Source organism: Zootoca vivipara, chromosome 3 (genome assembly GCF_963506605.1).
Source record: "Zootoca vivipara chromosome 3, rZooViv1.1, whole genome shotgun sequence".
In the NCBI taxonomy this organism is placed as follows: Eukaryota; Metazoa; Chordata; class Lepidosauria; order Squamata; family Lacertidae; genus Zootoca; species Zootoca vivipara.
In genome coordinates, this window is record NC_083278.1 from 88,041,549 (window position 1) to 88,062,554 (window position 21,006).

Sequence of the window (21,006 nt, forward strand, 5' to 3'; positions counted from 1 at the left end):
AAAATGTTAGAGTAAACACAGACAGGGAGATATGCTCCCTTGGACACCCTATTTTGAATTCCCATTAGGCTGAAGGCCAAACTAAATGTTATGCTACCGGTAGTGCCGTACATGATTTATTCAAAAGCTGACTTGGGGGCCAGAGCTGGACCGGTACCTGGAGGGAGCAGGCTTTAACCCCTTGCCTCTGGTATGGCCTCATTCAGAATCGCATATTCTCACCCCCACCTCAGCGTTTCATGTTCCTTTGCTTTTTGAAGTAATTGTTTTATTTAATTATTTTAATTCAATAATTTATACACAGCTTAGCAGCGTAGTTTCTAAGCAGTGTACAGTGAGGTTACAAAGGAGATGCAACTTAAACAAGTTAAAATTTTACCAAAAAAGTTTCCTTTTGTTCTCAAAGTGCCTGTAGTTCAGGGAGGCAGTTTTGAGTACCCTCAATTGAAAAGCTTGGAGAGGAACCAATTCAGGAAGGCATCAACATTGAAGCTGTTTCCATAAACACTTTTCTTTCTCTTTTTCAGAGCCATGGTGTCATGGAAAGGGATTTATTTTGTACTTGCACTATTCTTGGGAAGTTTTTTCGGAAGCATTTTCATGCTTGGCCCCTTGCTGCCATTGATGTTTTTCTCCCCATCTTGGTATCGCTGGATCACTGATCGCGTTGTGGCTACTTGGCTTACACTTCCAGTGGTAAGTTGCTTATATCTGACGTCTTATGAAAAGTCCCAACTGATCAAACCACCCAGTCTTAAAATGCCAAACTTTTTATATTCAATAATTGGACTTAGTTTCAGGTATAGGATTGCAGCCATGCATCACAACCCTGCTCTGTTCAGTAGACCTTATTATCCTAAGTGTACCTACGATTGCAGACATAATCTTCTATGTGCTGTCAGGATAAGCTTCAGAGCTAATGGCAGAGGGTGATGGACAACTGTGTCTAAACTTGAGACAGAGATGGGAGGTGTCTGGACTGGAAAGACTTTGGCAGATGGCCAAAATGACAAACTATAGAGGGGCTAAGGAAGAACAGCTATCAGATAAGTTAACAGTACTCCTTGTTCTGTTCTGGAATGGAAAATTCAATTATAATATTCAGCAGTCTGCTTTATTGTAATGTATCTTTGTTTCTCCATTCTTTGAATGATCCACCTTTAATTATTCATCAACAAGTGGTCATGTTTTTTCCCTTCTTTTCCATGTAAAATATAGTAATTTATTTGAGAGAGAGAAAAAAAGATAGGATTTCCTGGTAAGAATGGTTTGAGATGAACTGCTATGCTTAATAGCTGTAACTCTCAGGTCACTTCTTTCTAGCACATAGTGTCCTCAGCCTAGCAAAGTCACCACCTATTAATCCTAATATATCAGTGTAGTGACAGTGAAGAGTCTTTTAAAAATAATTTGTAAGCTTTAGGTGGTTAGCAGACCAGTAATACATTTTTTTACAAAAATCCCCAGACCTCTTAAATGTTACCTGTATGTTGGTTTCATTGTACTGATGGTGATGGGTTTGTTGTTTTTCTGCTTTTTTAACTGTGGCTTAACAACAACTTTGTTGTTGTTGATTGTCATGATTTTTGTTTGTAAGCTTACTTGAGGGGTAAGGTAACAAGGCAGAGTAGCCATCAAAGCAGTTTCACTGGGAGAATGAATGTGAATGAAGCTTGATTATGGTTGCAGGCCTATCTTACAATATGCAAAATGCTGGCTGACTGTTGAAGGAAGGGAAAACCAGAGGGAATGGAACAGAGTGTCCTGGAAGATCCTGGTTGGCCAGCTGGAACCCTGAACAGGAACACTTCACACTGCAACATTTTGTTGCAGGTCCCACTTGGATTTTAGCGTAACGCTGAAATCAGAATGGAAGAAAATGTATATTTAGGTCTGAAGTGCTCTAGTTCAGCCATCTCATCCCCAGCACTATGTTTATGAACTGTAGTCTCACAGGAACACACGAACACTGCCGTTCAGTGTTTAAAAAACAACAGTGGGGAGTTATAATTGTGGCCTGAGACTGCAGCCCAAAGAATATTAATTTGAAGCCAGCTCCATTGAACTCAGTGGGAACTTGGTGAGACTTTGGAAATAAATCAATGCAGGAACAAACTGTTTTCTTCTGATCATGTATTTGATTCATTTCCTGAATTATCGTAATGCCAGCATTTTTAGATAATCTACCAGGTGTGCCTCCCTCCTGTACAATTCTATGATTCCTACCTTCTTAAAATGGATTTCAAATATCTAATAATACTTCACAGAGGCTATGCATTTAGAGGTTTACATATATTTAGAATCCGTAAATAATCTGTACCATCTAGTAATCACTTTGTTTTCTCTGAGCAGAGCTCTGAAATAAAAATTCTGGCTAAATAAGAAGTAAAATTCAAAAATGTTCATTCTTTTGTTCAAGGCTGATAGCATAATAAAAACCTGTTTTTAATAAGGAACAACCTATTGGCTGATAGTAGAAGTAGTGGAACTTACAAATATGTTCCATGGTATATGTTTCTTTGTCTGCTTTGTCATGTATAAGCCCTGAAGTGACTAATTCTCTAGTTCTCATTTTTTTCATAAGATGATGATGATCTCATTTATATCCCACCTTTCCCCCAAAGAACTCAAGGTGGCGTAAATGTATAGAATTTTAGGTATAGAAACATTGATTTGTACAGTTGGAAGGGACCCTGATGGTCATCTAGTCCAACCCACTGCAATGCAGGAATCTCAACTAGATCACACATGACCACCCAATCTCTGCTTAAAAGCCCCTAAGGAAGGAGAGTCCACCACCTCTCGTGGGAGTCTGTTCCAGTCTCAAACAGCTCTGACTTGAGTCATTTTATCCTCACAACAACCGTGTGAGGTTAATGAGGCTGAGAGGCAGTGAATTGCCCAAGGCCACCCAGTGAGCTTCATGACTGAATGGCTCAGTCCCTAATGCAGCATTCTAATCACAACACCACACAGGTATTACGTATAGACCGATGACACCCGAAAATGCCTCCTGTACCCTGTCTGATCCACTTCCTGTACCCCATGTGATCCAACCATTGGAGGACAAAAGTGGCTTCACATGGGATGGAAAACTCTCCTTTTGTGAAATTCCTAAAGATGCCTTATTTTAAGATTTAAGCTATAGAGTCCAGCAATCTTACCTGTAGCAATGCACAACCTCTATCTATCTATCTATCTATCTATCTATCTATCTATCTATCTATCTATCTATCTATCTATCTATCATCTATCTATCTATCATCTATCTTACTACATTTATGTATTGCAAGAAGCTCAGGGTATGTGGCTCTTCACCCTCTTCATTTATTAGTGTAACAACCCTTTGGGGTAGATTGGATTGAGAGAGAATGGCAGACTGGGGATTTGAATCTGTGTCTCCTCAGTCCTAGTCCATCTGTTGTACCACGATGACCCCACGATGCCTTTAGAATTAGCTTACAGGTGGGGGGCATGAGGGCCACAGTATCCACTGTTTTCCTCTTTGGAGATATACTGCTTCTGGACATGGGGGCTCCAGTTATTACTGATAGGGAAGACTTCCATGGGCAAAAGTGAGGTTGAGAAAGTAGGAATGGTTTTGATGGATGAAGTTGAGCTGGGGAACACTTGCGGTACACACACTTATTGGAGGCACCAGCTACCACTGTGTGTTAATAGTTAATAGTTAAACGTGTTAATGAGCAAAACTATCTCTCTCCCGCCTCGATAGATGGTCAGTCTGAATAGCAGTGCAGAGTTTGCTATGCTTTTATAATGGTTCATTTTTAACCTTGATCAATAATAACATGCCAGTACTGCAGTTAGCTGAGTCATCCATTAATGCTTTATGCTCTTTATATAGTTCATTTCACACAGGGAACTAAAAGCCCTTCACAGAGGTAAGTGACATCTCTGTTGATTAGATGAGACATTGTCTGTCTTATTTCCTTGTTCCTTCATCTTTTCTAATTCTAATGCTGTTTTATATTCCAAACGTCAAGGTTTATTTTGGGTTAGAAGGCTTCACTTTTCCCCTTGGGTAGTTCAGGGAGGAAAATTGGTGTTTTGATTCTATTGTGGGTCTGGGTGCCTCCGTCACCTTTTCTGCCATTGCAATTGGTTGTTTTTAATCATCATCTTTGTATCCCAACCTTTCTCTGAAAGGCTCAGGATTGCATGTCCATAGTTACTTTACTTTATTCTCAAAGCAACTCTGTGATCAGTTAGACAGGAAGAAAGTTATTTCCTCTATAATTTGAAGCTGGATAACCTTAACTGTTCAAATAGTGTAAATACTATTCACTTGCATAGTAATTTTAAAATGTCTTTTCTAAAAACAATTCAAGCTGATGTGCAACTTTTTATATAAAAAAGTCATAACTCATACAAATTATAACAATACAGATAAATAATGTCAGGGGTAGGGAACCTCTGAGTTACAAGCCAATATTGGCCTGTCCCAAAGCCACTTTCCCAAAGCCACTTCCACCCATCCACTGATGACATCATCTGATGGATGGGAAGCTATGGTTAAATGTTGGCTGCATTCCTGTTCCAAGCAAGGAACAGGGGAGCAGCACAGCCGAAGCAGCAGGATTTGACCTCCATGCTTGTGGGCTGATAAATCCTGCTTGGTTTGGCTGGATTCCATGCAGCACCTTCCTGATTGAGAAAGGGGGCTGTGTGGAAACTCCTGCTGAAATGGAGGGGGGCACTGGCCTTGCAAGGTGCTTTGAAGTCCTGACTTTGGGACTACGAAGCACCCTGCAGCTGACATAATAGGGAAGTCAGGTGATTGACAGGTGGGTTGTCCTGCGATGCGTATCATGATCCGCCCATGGAGCCGAAAAGGTTTCCCACGGCTGAGTTAAATGATTCTGTCGTGCAGCAAACCACAACCTGACCAGTCTATGGACAGAAAGAGCAGTGTCGGAAAAAGGCATAAAGAGATTGGTGTGGTATGAGGCTTCCCAGAAGGAGTTATCCAAAGGGTAGATGCTATCAGGCAGGAGATCCCACAGCACAGGCAAATCTTGCTTCATGCATGGAAGGATGAAGGTGTTCATTGTTTGGGGAGATAAATATGACTGCCTTGAATTAAAGTGTCCATTTTCTGCTGCCTTCACCACAACCATAATGGTTCTTCTGAATCATGTGGTTATTTGACACTGCTTCCTATGAGTATGCAAGGTCCACATTTTTTATCCTGCAGTGGTTGCTCTGTAATAGTCCCATTGGTACTGTACAGTTGAATAGTATGCTACTCCTCAAATGCTTTCCCCAAACCATTCTGCTAAATAATTTTTAAAAACTTGGTACATCTCAGAGACATGCACTGGCTACTATAAACCTTTGGTGCAAGATAATGTCTTGATTTATAACATTGTAAATTATTTGTGCTCAGATATTTGCATGTTTTCAAAGTTATGATAAAATCAAATTATTTCTCTTAGGCCTTACTGGAGATTGTATTTGGTGCAAAAGTGGTTATAACAGGTGATGGATTCATCCCCGGAGAAAGAAGTGTCATTATCATGAACCACCGAACGCGAATGGATTGGATGTTCCTATGGAACTGCCTGCTGAGATATAGCTACCTCAGACTTGAAAAAATATGTCTCAAATCTAGCCTCAAAGGCATTCCAGGATTTGGTAGGTCCCCAACATGATAAAAACTTGCTTTTTCGTTTAGCTTTATATGTTGTTGTAATATTTGCTACCTTATACGGTAGTTCAGAATATTTGATTTTAGCTCTGCTGTTTTTATAATGATGGGTTTCATTGTTGTATTTATTATTTTTCGACATTATTGTTAGCTGTCTTAAGGGATCTGTGGAGCCAAGCAGAAAGAGAAAAAAATCCAAAATCTAAATGTAAAACTTTCTATCTGTTAAGCATGTAAACTGCTTTCCAACTCACATAGTCTAAATTAATTTGTTTTCAAAATGTGTCTTAAAATATTACTCTCTTCAAATTAGATGCATATTTGTTTGTGCTGTCTTGTTTTGATGCACAGTAGTCAAACTCTTAGAAGACAAATCCCATTTCTTTTTCTGATAGACATACAAGTTTGGTGGATCAGGGAATGCTGTGGACATAGTGTATTTTGATTTCAGTAAGGCTTTTGACAAAGTCTCCCATGATTCTTGCCGAGAAGCTGGTAAAATGTGGTCTGGATGAGGTAACTGTTAGGTGGATTTGTTGGTCAGCTTGATGACCTTCAGCATACAAATAGACAGGGCCCAGACTAACAAAATAAATTTCAATAGGTTCTATACTTCGGCAGGAAGAACAGCTGCACAAATATACAGTGAGGGACACATGGATTGCCAGTAGTACATGTGAGAAGGTCTCTTGGTGGACCAGAAGCTTAACATGAATCAACAGTGTGATGCAGCAGCAAAAAAGGCTAATGTTTTTCTAGGCTGCATCAACAGAAGTATAGTGTTCTTATCAAGGGAAGTAATAGTACTGCTGTATTCTGCCTTGGTGAGACCCACCTGGAGTAGTGTCTAGTTCTGGGTGCCACAATTTAAGAAGGATATTGACAAGCTAGAACATTTGCAGAGGAGGGCAACCAAGATGATCAAGGGTCTGGAAACCAAGCTGTATGAGGAACAGTTGAAGGAGCTGGGTATGTTTAGCCTGGAAAAGAGGAGGCATAAGAAGTGCTCTGTTGGATCAGACCAAAGGCTGCTTATTTTTTAGCATCCTGTTTCCCATGGTGCCTTTGGAGAAGCTTGTAAGCAAGACCTTTGGGCAGTAGCCTTCTCCCTCTTCCCCCCAGCAACTGTTATTCTGGGGCATGCTCCCTCTCTACCTGGAGGCAGCATATAGCTATCATGAGTAGTCGTCATTTATAACACTATCCTTTTAATTCTTGGTTTAAAAACTTACTAAGAACTTTTATTCTTACCTACTCAGTGCTGAAGATTCTGCTGTTCACAGCTGTGTTCTTTGATGAAATGTGACAGAAAGGAAATAACAAAGAGCCCATTCAGTTGTAAGGAACCATCACCTTTAAAGCCAACAATGCACGCTGGGCTTGGAGCTCTCCTCTCCCTTTTAAACAAACCACAATAGAATCTCTGAAGCTGATGTGTGCCATAATAAACGAAGGTTTATTAGGCCAAGTTCATTACGTCGCAACTGGCCTGTGGAGTGTTCTGCGCTTTCCTTTTGCATTTAGAAGGGGCAGAAAATAAACAGCAACTCTTCAAATGTAGCCATGGCACTGTCAGCCTCAATCAACATGAGAAGTCTCAAGGCATTGTTTGTATTCTCTTTATCTTATATACAGTATATCCTAGTGTGGTGATAATAGATAGTGTGGTACACATACCAATTTTGTAAGGGGCTACGCATGTAGCCTGTGTTGAAACTTTCTAAGCACACAACTGTAGCCCTCCTGGATCAGCTCCAAAGACCTATCTAGTCCAGCCTTCTGTTCCTCATAGTGGCCAGCCCAGGCGCCTATTATGGGAAGCCCACAAGCAAAGATGTTCATTTAGCAAAAGCCGCTCACTTCACTGGTTCACAAAAATATACTTTGTTTTATGTGTACACTTGTAAAAATTAAGTTAACTGGCCACCCTCCTCTATTTAGAGTTTGCCCTTTCAGAAAAGTTCTGATTGTATTTATTGCTTTCACTGACTATTCTACTATTACTTTGATTTCTCAGCTGATACCATCAGAAACTGTTAAGGTACTGGTTGCATTGTGCATACGAATCTTCAGTTTTGTTCTGTTGAATGTATATGCTCTAACAAGCTTTCACTTCTCAAACAAAATTTTCATCAGTTTAATCATACCCCTTTATTGCTAGGTCATCTTTACTCTTTCACCAATTCACCAACTTGTGAAATGTATGGTATGGTACAGTTCACTTACCACTGGTATAACTGTAAGAATGAACAAAGAGTACCTTGGAGAACATTTGCCTTTTTTTCTTTTAATTACTTACCATTCTTAAAACTTAAATTACCCACTAGGGCTTCTGCAAGTAATAAGCGAATACAGTATCAGCAAGGACAGCTTGATGATGATAACTTCAATTTGTTTTGCCAAAATCCTGGAGTTGTATTCAATGCTGCTGCAGTGGATTTCCTCCACTTGTGCATACAAGTGGAGCTTTCTTTTTATGTCCTATCCTTTCCAGCCCCCCTTCTCACATTCTTATAATCAGCTCCAAAGGTTTGGGGATTTCTTCAGAGAAGATTTTGGGGGTGACAGGGAAAGAGAGGAAACAGAGGTACCATTGCACCTCTGAAACTGCACACGGAGAGTTCATTTTCATTCATTCATTCATTCATTCATTCGTTCAATCAGTCAGTCAGTCAGTCAGTCAATCAGCTATTAAATCCTATGTTTGGGGATATAAATCCTTCCAAAAATACATTAACAACATCACAATAACATTAAAATGTAACATTTTATCAGTATCCTTCTCAGTTGGCAATTGATGCTAGATGACTCTGTATGAGGAATGGGAAGATCCAGATTGAGCAAGCTCTTAAGTTGGTCTTTGCCTGCCACTCTCTCTCTTCCTCTCCTGGTGTTCTTTCCACAGCAAAGTGGGAGGTTATACAGTATTAGGGTTTGTGGGTCACAGCTCCTTTCTGTGCAAGTGAAACGCGAGGTTACCAGAGCATGTCCCACTGTGGCCAGTGCAGGAATGGCCACAGCTGATGGGTACTTTTCACCACCAAATTCACCTGAGCCTCAAGTGGTGATAGCACTGGATTTAGGAGTATCCCCAGACTCTGAACCTGCTGCTTATGGATGAATGCAACTCTGGGAATCACTTACCAACAGCACCACCATCTTGTCAAGATTCAACCTCAGTTTATTGCCCCTCATGCATCCCACTGCTGCCTCCAGACACTGGACTACCACCATAGCAGTTTCACCTGGTTTAGATGGTATGGAGAAACACACCTGGGTGTCATTAATGACACTGAGCCCCCGATCCTGTGGTAACCCCACTCAACTTCATATAGATGCTAGATAGCACCAGGGACCAGATGGAACTTTGTCAAACCCCACAGCACAATTGCCAAAGGGCTGAACAGAAGTCACCCAGTGCTACACGCTGGAAGCAGCCCTGAAGGTTGCAGTGGAATCATTATAATATTATGCCTCCATCTCCCAACCACAGAGAGGGTACCATGGCTGATGGCATCAAAACCTGCTGAGAGATTCAGGAGAATCCAGGAGTTGTTCGAGGTGGAAGGCTATGGTGGGATAACTTTTCCAGAAACCTTTCAGTGTTTGCTATTCCCTGATGGCTGCTTCCCTTGAAAAAAAATTAAGATAATAAAATTATCATGTAGTGACGTTGGCAGGTTATTTTTGAATTGGGTTTTTGGTGTACCACACATGTGGAAATACCATGGCATGGCATTAGCTGCATCAGAAAATTGTATGGTTAGACCTTGGTCCTTGCATAATACAGTAATAAAATTGTGGAAAGGGTCAAGTCCACAGCTCCTCCACAGGGAGGCCACCTCTTTCTTTTGAAAGATAGTATTTGAGTAGGGTCAAAGGTTTCTGTTAAGCATAGGCCTTCCATTATCTAAGTGCTGTATAAATAGCTTGTGGTTTGCTTTGTGGACTGGAGGCAATGGACTCTTTAAGTGAGAGTCTGAGCAACAGTGACATGTGATATCTTCCAGCAATTTCATCAAGGGCTGTCAGACTTAATTACTTTAGAGTTATTTATATTATGAGGTAGCTTCGGGAGCATATGTTGGAAAGTGTTCTTTGTAGTGTTATCACTCTTGTAGAATTGTTTACACCAGAAAGATGCATGCCAGATTTATTATTATTATTCTTATTATTTTGGAAGTTTGAGCATTAACCCTGCTCTAAATTCGTGCTGGGAAAGGGGAATAAAATGACTTGTAATAGCTTGTAATCCTGCTTTTTATGCTTTAAATAAGTCTGGTCTCATAAAGGTCTGTGTTGTATGGGAACATTTTGTGAAAAGCGATGGCTTGGAATAATAATTTGAAGGGATCAAAACACAAAGGCCAAAAGTTCAGTTAAAAAAGTGTTCACCTCATCTCCCACAGGTAAACTCAATTCAGGCCAGTGTGTTAAAATCACTAAAATCAACAAATTTGCATATTTTTGCCTGCTAAGCAAATGTGCCAGATGACTCAAGTAAGCAAATCATTTAGTATAAAAATTTTGTTTATACAAAATAGGGGTGGGAGGAAGAAATAATATGTTCCGATTCACATGAAATGTCCATACCTTCCATTTCAAGCTTCAGAAACATCTTAATATAGAGGGGCAAGGAGCTAATGTACTACCTGATTAACTAGAGAGTGGGGTCTTGTCGTCTGGGCAGCCCAGGACCTCCATGCACACAGCCCAGGCTTGTACCCCGGGAGGTCACTTTGGTGCCAGTAATGACTTCACCCTCAGAGACACATTCCATTGTCTCCTGAAGCAGATGGATGCCAACAGCCTTATAGACTGAGAATAAGTAGGCAGACTTGAGGTTGCATGTCAAGTGATGAGACGAGCATCTGGATTAGAGGCGATACTGCATAGCAGAGTTCAAAGAAATAATAGATGCATATTCAACTGAGGTTTTGTTTTGCTGCAACAGTCCTTACTGATGATTAAACTGAACCTTATCTGCATGCAAGTCTTCCTCCATTCATTCATGTCGTTTTTGTTGGATCCTGGCTGTAGAGAAAGGATCAAACAAGGAAGCACTCGCTTTTCCAGAGATGGCTGGTGATGAAAGATGCTAGTGTCCATGGACATAAAGTAGAATTGCAGAGGGATGCTATTGCAATTTTTTTAAAAATAAGATCAAAGCTGTAGCTTTTGTGATAATTTCATCCTTGTCTTCTATCTCGAACTAGTGTTATTTGTTCTGTTACACCATTGTTCACTACGGCATATGCCCTGTTCTTCAAGTATAATTGATTTATTAATCGTTCTCTAAATCCTAAACTTTCTCTAATCCTTTTTAACACAGTGTTACAAAATTTATGTTTGATAATTTGAGAACTTAAGTTATGGATAGGCACAAGCAAGAAATTTCCACCACAGTATTTAAAAGACTCTTCAAAATTGTTCTAGGCTGGGCCATGCAGGTTGCTGCCTTCATTTTTATTCATAGAAGATGGGAAGAAGACAAAAATCATTTTGAAAATATGCTGGATTACTTCTGTGACATTAACGAACCACTGCAGCTTCTCATCTTTCCCGAAGGAACAGATCTGACAGGTACTTTAATTCAGTTCTCTCCCCACCAGTCTTCTCAGGGTAGAAAAAAATTGTGTCACAATTATGTCATTTAAAATGTTACAATTTAAAATGCAAGTTTGACCTGCCACATGTTCAGTGGTGTTTTATCTTGAAAAGTTATGCTTTATGAGACTTTTACAAGTGTTGCTAGTACCCATAGGGTAAGGAGCGTGAGAGCAAATACTGCACATAGTCTGAAGTGGGTTCAAAACGGCCACAACCTTTTTGGGTGTGGCATAGGGCACAGATCAACTGTGGATCATCCTTACTACTACTGTATTTGATAGTATAGCCACCCAGCCCACATTGATCGGGAGTAGCAGAAATTTGAGAAATTTCTAAGGTGTGAACCAGTACGGTTGGCGGTTCTACGACCTGGATGTTGGATGGGTATGGCAGCCCCCAACCCCGACTGGGTTATGAAGTGACATCCAAAGTTTCCTTAAGTGGATTAACTGTTTTTAATGATCTTATGTGTAAGTTGCCTTGAAACAACAGTCTCCCAGTGGAGAGCAGGGAATCCCACAAATGCTTATCTCTGCTATATATCCAGCCCAGTGCTTCCAATGTGTCTATAATGAGACATTGGCCTGGTTTGCATGTCACATGAAGGCCAAGCCATGGTTTAGCACAAATGCACAAGTGTGGAGGTTCACTGATCATTTTGATGCTGTATCATACTGTCTCTGCACTTTCTTCTTATGTAAATCAAATAAAAGTGATTTTTTGTCACTTTCCCCATGTGGAGTGGCCTTCAAAAAGGGAAAAAATGCCATTGCTTTGGGTATAGCCACTGCTTCCTGTTGCTGGTCTGTGGCTCAAAAGTGCACTTTTGGAATGCATTTTATAAATGTCTTTGAAGTGCTGAATGCTTCCGAGTCACATTTATACAATCTGAACATTACTACATTAAATTCAAAATTGTGGAATGCTTTCTCCAAGGTGGCTTGTTTGGTGCCTTCTTCACATATATTTAGGCTCCAGGCAAAAACATTCCTGTACTCTCAGCCCTTTAGCTAAACTAGGGTTGCCATATTTCAAAAAGTGAAAATCTGGGCAGAAATGTTGTTGAGGTTTTTTGGGGGTTTTTTGGCAAAAAAATTGAGCTGACATGGGCTGCCGATTTTCAGAAATTCTGCCTGGACTTTTAAGCTCTCTCTCTCTCTCTCCCCCTCTCCGTGTGTATGTGTGTGTGTGAGAGAGGGAGAGAATACGTGGGTATTGTTTTATATTTTATTATGTTTTGCATTTTTGTGTTTTTATATTGTAAACTGGCCTTTGATCCTCGGATCAAAGGCGGTTTAGAAATGTAATAAATAATGAATAATATTTTCTTAAGGGGTGAACAGACTTACAGCTTTGTTTTTCATTAGAACTCCTAGATCTACCAGCCAGAGTTAGCTGTAATAATAATAATAATAATAATAATAATAATAATAATAATAATAATATAGTATAGTATGAAATTAAAGAATGTGGTGTCTACGAATGTGGTCAGCAGCAGAAAAGTTACAATTCAGTTTTAGCAGCCTTATTTAGGAAAAGTTACTTTTTTACTATTGTTAAACAACAGGAAATAAAGAAATTCTTGTCAATCTACCACAGAGATGTCCCAGTATACTCCTGTTCATCTAGAGCAGTGGTTCCCAACAGGTGGTCCGGGGACCCCCAGGGGTCCGCGAGCTATGCCAGAGGGGTCCGCAAGATGCTATTAGAATAAAAAATATATTAAATATATTTCGTATGATAACAGATTTTTTGTTTTGGCCGCTTCCTGCATGAGCAGAGTCTAGCGCAAAACTAGAATTAGATAGAGGCAGTAGTTCTGCTGTATGCAGTTAGGTGGCACTTTACAAACACTACTGTTTTGCAAAGAGGCAGTGCGCGCATTCTACTAACGCTCACCTCCCCAAGATGCTTTGCGCGCGTCGGCTTCATTTGTGTGCTACTACACAGGTATCCTGTCTTCTCCATTCCCCTCCCTCCTCCCTGGTGCGCGCTGCCTCTTTGCAAAACAGTAGTGTTTGTAAACAAAGCGTTGTTTTTCGCGGAAACTACAGTTCGCTTAGCTAAAAATGGACCGTTGGTTAAAAAGTGGTTCGTTAAAACGACAAAGGCCTACAGATGAAGAGGAAGATAATGCATTTGATGTTCAAGCAAGTAAGTCAGTGACTCTCGAACCGATCTTGACAGTGTCCATTGAACCTAAATCGTCGGCGTCCCTTGAACCTAACCCTTCCAAGATCAGTGTTAAGCTTACTGGAAAAATCAGATTAGGAATTAGGAATTAGATTTAGGATTAGGAATTAATGGGGGTCCTTGTCACAATAGTGGCTCGATGAGGGGTCCTCGAGAAAATTTTGTTGGGAACCCCTGATCTAGAGATGTCCCAGTATACTCACATTCATTCCTTTGAGGATTTAGTATTGTAGTATTGTCAGTGAACATGGCAAAGAAATATAAGCAAAATTAACAACATGCTGCCCCAAAGAACTTACAGTAAGTTTGACAGTAGGGAAGGGAGCACAAGCTGGAGGGATGGGAGAGGATAATAAAAGAATGGCAGCAGGAAAGAAGGGGCAGACATGCTTGAGAGAGCAGAGCGTATTCCAAGGAACTGAGGGCAAAATTAGAAGAGCAAAAGTCTTGGGGATATACCTGGTGCATTTTAAAAATCAGGTCACAGAGTTTGCGTTAGTGTGAATGAAAATGGGTAGCATCAAGATTGGCATGGTCCGCACAACTAGAAAGAAATTATTTGTCAGCAGAGTTCTGGATAGAAGAGATTGACAGGGGAAAGGGAGGAATTTAACAGTAGTTCAATATGAGAAATTGGATAGAGAAGACACACTTTTGCCAGAAGAAATGGCATTACTTGGTGATAAATTAAATAAAAGCAACAAGAGGAAAGATAACAGAAGAGAGTAAGACCTGAAAAGAAAGATGAGAAGTGCAATCATCTACATACTGAGTTTGGGGTGGCAATATAGGAATAATTTTTTCGCTGCAAGTATTTCTCTCTATGCGTCCTATTCTAGCACTGAAATAGTTGTTTATATACCAAGTGGGGGGTCCTGATGTCCCAGAATTAATCAAGCTGTGAAATAGTTCCAGAAGTTGGTCAGGTTGCTAGGTACTTAAAGACATTTTTTTCTCTTATGTGTCTGAGAGTCACAAAGTTTGATTATTCTTAGATTGTGTTGCCAGGCAAAGTAGTGCTGTGTGACAGCAGGTAACAAGTGGCCTTTCTTCTTCTGTGCGCTCCATCATAAATAGAATGAATAATAAACCAAATGCAAATGTTTGCTCTTTCATATAGCAGCTAGGTTTACACAGGAAGTAAACTGAAATGTGTTCCTGTAAGAAAGACAGCACAGACAGAATACTTTCGAATGACAAAGAATATCATATTCTGGTCAGGTTGTTTTTATTATGAAGTTTCACACTATCCCCTTGCCCCCGGAATGTCAGGATTTTTTGTCACCACTATATATTTCTGTGAAGTTTAAACTCAGTACATTTGAAACATTAAAGATGCAAAAGCATTTCAGTACTCTCCTCCCAGATTTTAATTATTTTGTACATTTTCTTTTTCTTTTATACCATTATTTCAGCAGAACCAAGTATTTTTATGGGCTAATAAAAATATTCATTATTTATTTTATTACTATTTCATAAACTGTATACAACACTTGAATGTTAAAAAACAACAACTCAAAAGCGTTTACAAAGAGAATAAAACAATAAACTTATCAGTAAAAAATCATAAAACAACTCTGTAAATCATTCAAAACATAAAATCAACAATAAACTAAAAAGGTTCAAATATATATCTGCATATTACATGTCTGCGTAAGCTTGGGTAAGAAGAGTGTTTTTAGCAGGGATTGAAAAGCGTACAGAGATGGTGCTTGCCTGAAGTAAATAGGCAGGAAGTTCCCGATTGGAGGCACTGCCACACCAAAATATTTATTTCTTACAAATGCAGAACAGGTATCATGTGGTAACTGTAACAGCGCCAGTTCTGTGAATCAAAGTGGTCAAATATGGGGTATGGTGATCTTGCAGGTAAAATAGCCCCAAGATGTTAACGGCTGTAACTTGTAGTAATTTATTGAACTTGGCCCGGTAGCAAATCGGCAACCCATGCAGATCTCTGGGCACAGGTGTCATTTACTGACAAGGCCTCACTCCTGCCAGCAGCCATGCTGCAACATTCTGCACTAACTGCAACTTCTGGATCGAGTGCAAAGGAATCCCTGCATCATATGACCTCTGTACTCTCTGGAAAAAGGAAGGTAGCGTGATGTGTCCAAAAGGGTATCAAATATGGTTAGGGATGTCGGAGATTTCTAACCCCCCCCCCCGACGCGCACACACACAAAATATATGGTTAGACCTAGGAAGAACCTGGTGGAGCTTCATGTGGCAAGAAAGTGAAGACTTCCTGTGTGCACCAGTTTTCAAAGATATAGTGTGTGGTACCTGATCTTTCTCCTAATGCTGTTACCTCTGGCTGCCAGGCATGCTAAATACCCCTAATATTGCCCATCTGCTAGCAGCTCAAACTGGCATACTGTCAAATCTTGGTGCCTGAGAAGGATTTTTTTTTCCTGATCTTGTTGGTTCTAATGCCTTAGCCCCACCTGATTGGTGACCAGTTGCAGCCTGATTGACTATTGATGAAGCCATCTGGAGCAACCAGTGTCTCTTGGGAAATGGAAGCTGCTGGCTAAGGTTACACTTTTTGTGTGTGTTTTTGTCTGACTCTTTATCCACACCTTCCTGTTTTTCTACCTGTTTGCCCCTCCCTCCACGGGAGAACTGAAATAATGTCAAATTGACAGAATGTTTGCCTCTAGTTCCTAGGGCATCATTCTGCAAAAGCCTTCAGATTTGCCCTGAGTTCTGTTATTTGAGGCTGAGTCCTACAGCTCATGGAGGTGCTTGGGGCTAGCTTTGACTCAAAGCTTGGCATCAGCCAACTTTCCCTGACTCTCTGCATAATAAGAACTGAACACGGGGGGGGGGGATACATGTTTATGTAAGAAAGCAAAACAAGAATCATTTCCTGGTGTTATTAATCTCTTATAATCTCCTTTATCCCTTGCTCCACTGATGTGCTCTATGATGCTAAAATGTTCTAAAGCTTAGTCACTACACTGATTTTAGTCAATGTTTTTCATGCTCTTTATAGACTACACCAAAGCCCGCAGTAATGAATTTGCTGAAAAGAATGGACTTCAGAAATACGAGTATGTCTTGCATCCAAGAACTACAGGCTTCACTTTTATAGTGGAACGACTAAGAGACGGTAATGGATCTTTGGATATGCTTTTCTTTTCTTGTCATCTCAAAATAAATAACATTTGGGGAGGAATGTAGCTGAGAACCAATTGCTTTGAGAAGGTTTCTCCCCAAAAAAGAGAGATTTTTTAAAATGGATTCTACAGTCCAAAGAAGAAGAAAATTTGTTACATATTCTGAGTATTGGCCACATTTCTAGTGTATTTAAAAATGAAATAATTTGATGAATGAAGGCATAGGTATTATAGCAAATTAAATTGCTTCCATTCTATACAGTGAATTTTGTATGCTGGTATTGGGAAGCACTTAGATGAGGTTGGCCTTGGGGCAAACTATATATTGCATGAAAATGTTTGTAATGAGGTCCCAACTTCAAGAATTACTATTAATGAAAAACAACCTTAGAGCACTGTGATTTTGAAGGGTGAAGGGGAAGCTTAATGCTCTCCCTTGGGGCAGTTTTTCTACTCAAAATAGCACTGAAGCAGCTGCTTTTCCATGTGGGGTTTGCAAATACATGAGTTTGTCAGCAGTCATCTAACTTGTTTTGTATCAACTGTTAAAGCTCAGTGGATCAATGTATCGTCTGCTTTAACAGTATGCCAGACTCAGGGTTAGAATGACATTGTGTTTCCATTGTCAGGGGAAAATGTGGGATATTAATACATACTATAATCATAATAATCATAACTACTACTACTACTACTACAATTATGGTGTTTTGTTGCACTGAACATTGCAAGAGTTTCAGTTAGCCCACTTTCAGTTAGCCCACTCTTGTGGTTTTTCAGAAAAAGTAAAAGGAAAGAAATTTCAACAGTCAGGCACTGAAAAGCTGATCTTTGTATGTTCTCCGATGCAAATATCAGGGAGGAGTATATCAGTGTTCTTGTGTCCCCTGTCTTACTATTTCATTCTATCTGGTGTGAAATTCAGTCCTAGCATCTTCATGATGAAATGACGCATTTGTCATTCATGGCACTACTTTTTTTTGAAGTGATTCCAGCCTACATAACACATGGAAAGGTTCTGGTTACAGGAAGGCACCACATTGAGCCGCATGAAATGGAAGTCCATCAACCTCACCAAGAAACTTGCCCAGGTACAAACTGACATCCTCTTTCTATCTAAATGCAAAAACCTGGACATTGTACCTAAGGGTCTTAGAATTAAGAACCCTCTTCAATCAACTTATCCCACAGAATATGCCAGAAAACTATGCCACACTTTATCTAAGAAACTGCTGAAACATCTTATCGGCGTTCTGTATTCCAAACAGAAGTTAATAAAGGAGGAACTCTCTGCACTGGAGAACTCCATCAGGAATCACCCGGCCTGGCAGAAGTTCCACAAGGAAAAACAAACCATTTACCACTCTCAACTGGAGTTACTGAAGAACCAGAAAAATAAAAAACTCTGCAACCTTTCCAACCTACAGGCCACCAATCAAAACAAGATCAACAACATTGTCAATCTTTCACAGCAAACACTCAGCCCAGCTGAGGAATCCGTCCTTTCACGGGGACTATCATTCTGCCCTGCCAAATCCCAACACATGATTCAGTTCTGCGGGGACCTGGAAGCATTTTTCCGCCGTTTACGCCTGAAGGAGTATTTTCATCACACACAAGAACAAGACAAAGTAGAACAAACTACATCCCCACAACACAACACCTCTCAACTTACTGGGGAACAACCATCACCCTCCAAACGCATCAATGAACAGAACATTGACCACCAACTACCACCGAAAAGAAGTTACACAAAAAGGGACTCCACATGGACCCCTCCTGATGGACGCAATACCACACTAGATCTGTACATCGAATGCTTCCGCCACAGAATCCAAACGGATGTGACCAGAAAACACCATCGCTTACAACAAAATCTAAACCATGCTGAAAGGAGAGCCATAGAAAATCTCAGGAACAACCCAGACATTATAATTAAAGAGGCAGACAAGGGTGGAGCTGTCGTCATCATGAACAAAACTGATTACATCCAGGAGGCCCACAGACAACTTTCCAATACTGCCTTTTACATGAAATTGGACTCAGACCCCACACAAGCATACAAAAAAGAACTGAACAAGATTATTAAGGAGCTACCCCTACACATCCAAGAACAGATCCTCACAAACACACCAGCGGAACCTCGGCCAGGAACTTTCTATCTTCTACCCAAAATACACAAACCAGGAAACCCAGGACGCCCCATCATCTCAGGTATTGGCACCATTACAGTGGGTGTTTCCGGCTATATGGACTCTGTTCTGAAACCATATGCTATCAGTGCTCCCAGCTACGTACGTGACACCACAGATTTTCTGAGGAAAATACAATATTTGAACAATCTTCCTAACAATACTATACTAGCCACTATGGATGTGGAATCTCTATATACCAACATCCCACACAATGATGGTTTACAAGCCATAAGGAACACCATTTCAGATAAAACCACAGCGGACTTTGCTACCAAACTCTGCCACTTTGTCCTTACCCACAACCACTTCAAATTTGGTGATGACCTGTTCCTCCAGATCAGCGGCACAGCCATGGGCACCCGCATGGCCCCACAGTATGCCAACATCTTCATGGCAGATTTAGAACAACGTTTCCTTAACTCCTACCCACTCAAACCTCTCCTGTACCTGCGATACATTGACGATATTTTTATTATCTGGACACATGGACAACAGACCCTGGAAACCTTCCACCAGACATTCAATGACTTTCACCCCACCATCAACCTAACAATGAACCAATCTATGCAAGAAATACATTTTTTGGACACTACTATAAAAATACAGGATGGACGTATAGACACCACCTTATACAGAAAACCAACTGACCGACAAACATATCTACATGCTTCTAGCTACCATCCCAAACATACCAAACAATCCATCGTATACAGCCAGGCCTTACGTTACAACCGCATCTGTTCCAACTCTACAGACAGAGAATCTCACCTAAGAGATCTACAGCAAACCTTTTTAGAACTAAAATATCCACCTGATGAAGTTAAACAACAGATCAACAGAGCCAGACAGATACCTAGAGAGAACCTGCTGCAAGACAGACCCAAAAAAGAAAATAACAGAACACCACTAGTCATCACATACAGCTCCCAAGCTAAAACAGTACAACGCATCATCAGAGATCTACAGCCTCTCCTGGACAATGACCGCTCCCTTTCTCAAGCTCTGGGAGGAAGACCTTTCATTGCCTACAGACAGCCACCCAATCTTAAACAACTCCTCACCCACAATAATACAACCACCAGACTTAACATGGACACTGGTACCAGAGCCTGCAATAAACCCAGATGCCAACTTTGCTGCCACATACACCCAGACAACACCATTACTGGCCCCAACAACATCCAACATACCATCTCAGGACTATTTAATTGCTCATCCTCTAACATTGTGTATGCCATCAAATGCCAACAGTGCCCTTCAGCTCTCTATATTGGACAAACAGGCCAAACCCTACGCCAAAGGATAAATGGACATAAATCTGACATCAGGAACCAGAAGACAGAAAAACCAGTAGGAGAACACTTCAATCTCCCAGGACATTCTATACAAGATCTCAAAGTAGCTGTCTTACTACAAAAGAATTTCAGAAATAAACTGGAAAGAGAAGTTGCTGAATTGCAACTTATCACCAAGCTCAAAACCATGGAGGGACCTGGTTTGAACAGAGATATCGGGTTCTTATCTCATTATACATGATAAGCGATCTTCAGCCATCTCAACCCTTGCTTTTTCATGCAAAACCATTTGCAGTCGTTTGCGGTCATCAACAGCTATCAGTCAGTCAATCACCCATTTCCACCACCCTTCTGAGTGATCCCCCATCCCCATCCCCACCCCTCCCCACCCCTTCTCTACATAAGTGCCTGGAAACTTCCATTTCACTGTATCTGAAGAAGTGTGCATGCACACGAAAGCTCATACCAAAATAAAAACTTAGTTGGTCTTTAAGGTGCTACTGAAGGAATTTTTTTATTTTACATGGAAAGGTTAATTTTTCTGGCAATAAATCTGTGAGCAAAACCTGACAGGGATAATAAATAGGATGCTATTATAATGCTGGAGGGAGCAAGTGAGCACCAAATAGGATTTGATCTAAAATGCAGACACAGCCTGAGAATGGGGCCTAGTCAGACAACTACTTGGCAGACCATATATTCAGGTCATTTTGTTCAGCCAGTGGGTCTTTTTGCTTTTTTTTAAAGTCCCGGAAGATTATTTTTGTTGAGAGGTTAAATGTATGCATAATAAAGGAATCTTCTGACTGCTTGGCTATGATCACAGATTTCTTTCTACTGCACTATAACAAATAAACTTCAGCAGCTTTTGTAGTGTTGTTGTCAAAAGACACCTGTTCTTATGGTGGACCTCTTGAATTGCCTTT

General features: G+C 40.5%; 1 protein-coding gene across 1 annotated transcript in view; it reads left to right on the forward strand.

Moving 5' to 3' along the window:
* Positions 1-21,006, forward strand: part of LCLAT1 (lysocardiolipin acyltransferase 1) — an 86,613-nt gene that overhangs the window by 28,995 nt on the left and 36,612 nt on the right. The window contains exons 2-5 of the mRNA XM_035111484.2: positions 528-696; positions 5,457-5,655; positions 11,105-11,251; positions 16,470-16,586. Coding sequence (XP_034967375.1) covers positions 532-696; positions 5,457-5,655; positions 11,105-11,251; positions 16,470-16,586 — 628 coding nt within the window. The 5' untranslated portion in view covers positions 528-531. The remainder of the gene's footprint in view (positions 1-527; positions 697-5,456; positions 5,656-11,104; positions 11,252-16,469; positions 16,587-21,006) is intronic.